The sequence below is a fragment of the Atta cephalotes genome (assembly GCF_000143395.1).
Source record: "Atta cephalotes unplaced genomic scaffold scaffold00018, whole genome shotgun sequence".
Classification (NCBI taxonomy): domain Eukaryota; kingdom Metazoa; phylum Arthropoda; class Insecta; order Hymenoptera; family Formicidae; genus Atta; species Atta cephalotes.
In genome coordinates, this window is record NW_012130082.1 from 1390933 (window position 1) to 1397589 (window position 6657).

The 6657-nt window shown below is 29.5% G+C and overlaps 1 protein-coding gene across 1 annotated transcript in view; it reads right to left on the reverse strand.

Annotated features, from left to right (window-relative positions):
• The window catches only part of LOC105618730 (neither inactivation nor afterpotential protein C), a 27856-nt gene that overhangs the window by 7588 nt on the left and 13611 nt on the right, over window positions 1-6657 (reverse strand). Inside the window, exons 13-18 of the mRNA XM_012200260.1 lie at window positions 5313-5771; window positions 4771-5054; window positions 4260-4519; window positions 4013-4078; window positions 3623-3801; window positions 3178-3392 (exon numbers count right to left, since the gene is read on the reverse strand). Of these exons, the coding sequence (XP_012055650.1) occupies window positions 3178-3392; window positions 3623-3801; window positions 4013-4078; window positions 4260-4519; window positions 4771-5054; window positions 5313-5771 (1463 nt within the window). The remainder of the gene's footprint in view (window positions 1-3177; window positions 3393-3622; window positions 3802-4012; window positions 4079-4259; window positions 4520-4770; window positions 5055-5312; window positions 5772-6657) is intronic.

Below are 6657 nucleotides of genomic sequence, written 5' to 3' on the forward strand. Positions count from 1 at the left end.
TTTAGAAAAAAATATTTAATTATTTTAGAGAATATATAATTGTTTTATATCTAGTTAAATAATGGGTACAAAAAATTCGATGCTTACAAAAGTTATATTTCCAAAATTGCATAATTATTTTTTAGCAAACTGCGTTCGTATCAATTCTTTTTTAAAGTTAAATGATTATTTCTTTACTCTGTTTTAATTTGAACTGTAATTTATTTGTTACAGAATCATCGTAGCAACGTTGCAGATTTAACTCCACTGTGGCGCATCGGTTGGTGAGTAATGAATTAATGTTTTTATTGAGGCAACGGATATGTAATAATTTTATTAATATACCATACATATATCTAAATGCATATATGAATCAATTTAATAAAAATTAACTGATGTAATGTATATAATATATATCCGTTGTCTTAAAATGGATAAGTTGTGATAGATTAGGATAAACTTATATAAATACGTTCTTAACTTAATTCCGAATTGTAGAATTTACTGTGCATACACTGTTAAATTTTAATATCACATTACATTCAATTTAAGTTATCTTTAATCCTTCTTATAAGTCGCTATTATTCAATACTCGTTAATTTAACTAAAACAATAAATAATAAATAAATAATAAATAATAATGAATTGGAAGGAGCTACGAGCCACGCTGGTTTATTCTAAATGTATATATTTCTGTGAGAATAAATAATAATTAAATATAACATACATTTCGACCCCTCGGGTTATTTTCAAATATTCACATTTTCGAATAAAAATGTTATTCTAATCGATTTCTTATATAAATTATTTCAATATAAATTTATATATATATATATATGAAATCATCCCTAAAACGCATTTCTTACGTGTAGTTGTTTATGTCTACCGCTAGCAATAGTTTATATGGTAATTATTGCGAGCGACAAGCATAAACAACTATGCGTAAGAAATGCATTTTGAGGACTATATTACACATATTCATTAATGACGTCTATTAAGCTGACACAGCCACTTCAGCACAATCGAAAAGTTGCACAGAAATTTAGTGCTTTTTTGCTAATTTGTTGGTCTATTCCCGATTTTGTTGCTCCAGCCAACTCCAAAGAAACAATGGCTGTGCTAGCATAAGAATAAAGTTAATATAGCCACTCAAAAAAATACAAAATACAAAAAAATTAAAAAATACGGCATATTCTTTTTGTGTTAATTTGTTGCTAATTAGTTGCTCACTTCCCGATATTATTGCTCCATCCCCAACTCTCGAAAACTATCCCTTTGCTCGCGATTCCGATTTTGTTGCTCCACTCCCAAACCTTGAAAACCACTCCTAGGCACTCCGAGTCAGCACACCATCTATAAATTGTTAATTCTTAAAATATCTCGACTGATTACTGTTCTCTGATTTGTAGTTGGCGATTCCCAATGAATCCGATTTTATTGCTGTGTAATTTTGACGCCTATCGGTGCAGTTCTGATTATTTATAGATAATTGTTTAACAGTATCATTTTTTTCAATATGTTTTTGCTCTATAAAAAGCAAGAAAATCTGAGAATCGTAATCAGACGAGATATTTTAAGAATTAATAATTTATAGATGGTGTGCTGACTCTAAGTGCCTAGGTGTGGTTTCCAAGGTGGGGGTGGAACAAAATTGGATTCGTCGGGAATCGCGAGCAACAAAATCAGAGAACTATAATCGATATTTCGAGAATTAACCATTTATAGGTGGTGTGCTGACTCGGGATGGTTTTCGAGGATTGGACAATTAATTAATAATAAATTAGCACAAAAAGAATATGCCGTATTAAAAAAATTTTTTTTATTTTTTTGAGTGGCTGTGTTAACTTTATTCTTATGCTAGCACAACCATTGTTTTCTCAGAATTGGCTGGAGCAATAAAATCGGGAATAGAGCAATAAATTAGCAACAAAAAAGCACTAAATTTCTGTGCAACTTTTATCCAATTGTGCTGAAGTTGCTGTGTCAACTTAATAGACGTGTATAGGCGTCAAACGTGCATCCGCCATATTTGTGGTAAGTTCGCGCCGCGTCACGTTTGCAACAAGTCGAACTTCGGTATCGTTTTCCGCGTTTTTCGTATGGTTTATTAAAAGCGATTTCTGTCTGCAAAGAAATGCAGGAAATATTAGGCAGATATCGGACAATTATTGCAACATATGTATGTATTGCTTTTTCTACGATATTTGATTTGCTTCTAAAATCACGAGAATTAATGGCTTCTGATCGGCATAAAAGTCAAACGTGCATCCATATTTGTATAAAATATAGTATAAATACGCGTCTCGTTGTAAAGAAATCCGATCTGCGTTATTGTGTGTTACTCATGTGATGAAAAATAACTGTAAAAAGGATTGAACGAATATTGGGAAATCGTCGCAACGTTTAAGCATGCCTTTTTCACTTTTCATAATATTTCCTTTGCGAGCAGCATTGAGATGGAATCATGAGTAAATAAGTTGAACTAATATTGATAAATAAATTTCGCTTGTATTTTACTTGCGTATCGTCATTTTGCTAATTAACTTTGGTTGCCATCTTCCTGTCGGAGATCTCGCTATCTTGCCAGAAATCGATTGTCTATTAATTGTCTATCAATTGTACATTAAAGTCTTAATGATTTTATTTTTTTTTAGAGAATGTACTTTTTGCACTTAACATCTTCGTTTTCTTTCTCTCTCAACGCTCGAAAATATATATTTATATTGTAAATATGATATATTGTAAATATGATGTAAATATGTTAAAGTCTTAATAATTTTTAAAATTTAATTTTTTGAATCCAAAAAAATTTCGCTCTATTAAATTAAAATTTCATATATAGATTGTTTAAAAGTTATTTTACATATTAAATGTTAAAATTTTTAAGCGCTTAATAAGATTATTGAATCTAAAGATTATTTTGTTTTAATATGAAGTTATATCTCTATTAAGGTAATTATTAATTTTGAGTGTCTATTTGTGTGTGTGCGCGCGCGCGCGTGCGTGCGTGCGTGCGTGCGTGCGTGTGTGTGTGTGTGTGTGTGTGTGTGTGTGTGTGTGTGTGTGTGTGTATATAATAAACTTGCATGTATAGTATCAATGTTTTATATTTATAATATATATTACACGTTTTTAGTAATATTCTCCATCCAGGCTCTTGCTATGGACTGAAGTTAAAAGATATTTTAAGTGACTTACCCTCGTTTAATATTTATATTTGAAGGATCATTTATGTAATTCATATCGAAATACGGGAGTTCTTGTTGCATATTGAAAGGTAGTTTATATACTTCAGGTGGTTTCACCTCACTTATGTAGGCATCTAATTTGGCACTTGGATCGATTTTTTCAAGAGATACATTTTCATTTAATTTCTCCAAAGCTGCCATAATCGATTGATTGTATAGATGAACCTATTACAAAAACCTTTGATAGTTTATTTGTAATTTTTATCAAAAATTTTTATATCATTTTATTTTACAGAAAAAAATTAGAATATTTATTCATTAATATTTTTATTTGTAATTGATTTTTCATAAAAATTGTTTCAACTTCTTAATAACATATTTTTTGTATTAAACAAATTTAATTTAAATTAAAAGAAATTAATTTGTAAATTTTAATTAAAATAAAGATAATATACCTGTTGTGATAATTGTACGAAATCTTGATAGCGGGCTGCACGGTACCATAGGAGGACTTGAAACATGCTTTTCGATCTCCATTTGCTGCAATAGAACTTGATGAAATCCTTCGTCTCTTGGCTCATCTCTTCTTTCAATAAGGGTCCCATTTCTTTTCTTGCCATATGCCCTCTGAATGCTGAAAGCATAATAAAGTATAATTTTTTGACGAGTTTACAAACGTTTTGTATATAAATTACAATTTATGTAGGTACACTTGGATCAACATGTGAATATTGGAATTTGTTTATTGTTGATAGTATGTTGTAATAAAAAATATGTAAAAAGTAAGTGAAATCACATATTTTAATCAAGAGATAATATTATTTTTTATACTTTTTAATACCTACTTTTCTGTATCATCAAAGCCGCTTCTTCTTCGGTAAATGAGTTTTTCTTGATTGACGCTTTTTTCACTGAAACAATGTTTTACCATTTTTGAAATATTTGAAACTTTGCACTAATATTTGAAAACCATATACGAATATATACGAATAAATATATTTATTAAATTGTATATAAGCGAATTGTATATAAGCGAATTGTATATTAACGAATCACATTTATCACGATTTATTCGATCGAGAATTTACTTACCAATTTCCTTTTTGATATCGTCGATTTTCAAAGCGATATTTTTGCGTGCTAGAAAAGCACGCATCATGCACTGTATTTTTATGATTTTTCTCACTTGGATCTCGTATAAATGGGATAGGTATTCCTCATTGTAGTACTTTAAAAAAACTTTACTTTTGCCAATAATCCATCCTTCCATTTTTAATCTGATCAAAAGTAGTCTGCAGTTGTCTTTCGTTATCTCTACTGTTTCGTCAAAATCGAAGGCTAAAAACTTGTATCTGTAATTAAAAAGAATCGCCTTTCATAATAGGAAGACGTATAATAGAAAAATACTATTGCTTGATTAATTATATAAATTACAAAAATTCTCATACATTTAGCTTTATATCAAAATTAATTAAGCACGTTCTTCATAATTTGTTATATAATTTGTTATATAATTTGTTATATAATTTGTTATATATAATTTGTTATATTTAATTGAAAATATTATTTTACAAAGCATTAAAAAATTAAAGAATTAAATTACCTTCGAAGAAATTCTTGAAAAGGTATCCTATACGGATATCCGCATCGTCTAGCTTTCGCTGTATCAAGAACTGCTAACGCTCTAATTTGCTGTCTGACGATTTCCCGATAAAAGCAACGAGGAGTATCCTCAAGATCGGAACGTATGCATCTTATAAAATGCGTGCCACCGTTTCCTATCGCGAGATTTTTCAGAATTTCAAGACTTGTTGCTCTAAACGTCGACGAACACGTTCGCATTTTGCGTATCTGCGAGTACTGTCCTTTGGATGCAGTGTTATATTTCTGTTGAATTTAAATGAAAGAGTTGATAGTAAACTAGAAAAGGAAAATGTGTGGAAAGTTCATTTTCAAGTGCTTCTAATGTTTAAATTAAGAAATGCGCCAGATTATAAAATGAAATAGTTAAATATTTTTTATTGAAATTAAAATAGAGATATATCAAATATACATATAATATAATATATATATATATATATATATATATGTGTGTGTATACACATATATCTTGATATAATAAGAGAAATACTTTTACGATCTTACTCGAAACATGGAAGATTCTTGCATAAGAGCACTCCATTTTGTTTTCATTGTTTTCTTCGCCGCGAAACAATGTTTGTGAACAATTGTTAGATTCCCCGACTTGGTTAGCTTGTTGGTGAACATTTCTTTAACTGCATCGTGCAAAGAGTATCTCATCGTGTTGATCATTTCTGGCGGTACGAAGTCTCGATTTTTCGTGGCAATTTCGCTAGCATCATACATCAGTTTACCGGTATAATGTGCGATCATGAACTCGTGTGAACTCACCGGTTTTATGTGAGTGCTATGTTTATATTCTTTAATCCTCTCAAGAATGTACTGAGCGTCTTGCATTTGCCGCGAAGCATCATCGATAATATGAAAAAGACCATCTCCTTTGTTCATTAGTTGATCAACTGTTTCCTTATTATCGTAAAAGCATAATCGTTGAATAGGTATATCCTCCTCTTCCTGTTCTTGCTGAAACCGTAAAAGAAAAAAAAACAAATTTTTTTTCATCTATAATATAGAATTATTAATTATACATTAGTTTATTTACATTATTACTAATTTGATATATAGATATGTATATGAAATTCTTGATAATCGTGATTTAATTAATTTTAAAAGGCGCGAGTAAGAACTCCGCACAAATCTTATGGAAAATGTCCCCTTGTTAAATTGGCTGGAATTAAAATATATTGTTATCCTCTATTTATCCTGAACAAAAGTCTCAATGGGCACGACTCTCTAAATTCAATATTTTTCCGTCCAGAGACATTTGAAGTATGTAGAAACCATTTTACTTCACGAACCAAATATTATATATACATCTCTCTCTCTCTCTTTTGCTTTTTTTTCTATATATATATGATATTATGCCAAGTATGCCACTGATAATCAATGAATTAAATATGAGATTCCTAATCTAGCTAATCTTTATTATATGATCTAACTAATCTTGTTTTATGCTTAAATTCAATGAATATAATATTGGAAAATTGAAATTAACATGCAAACATTAATATTTTAATTATATAATGCTCAAACATTCTTTTTTAGTTGAACTTCACTGATTATCAATGCCAAGTATACCATTGGATAATTAATGACTATTCACTGATTCAAATTTAGAGAGTACTCTCTCCCCAGTGGCATACTTTGCACTGATAATCAGTGAAATTCAACAAAAAAAGGAAAAATGTTTGAGCATTATATAACTGATATTTACACATTAATTTCAATCTTCCAATACCATATTCATTGTAATTTAAAGTTACCCCTAAAACCCTAAAAGATTAGTTTAGTAATCACAAAATAAAAGAATTAGTCTAGGTTAGTAGANACTCACATTAATTNTTACTAC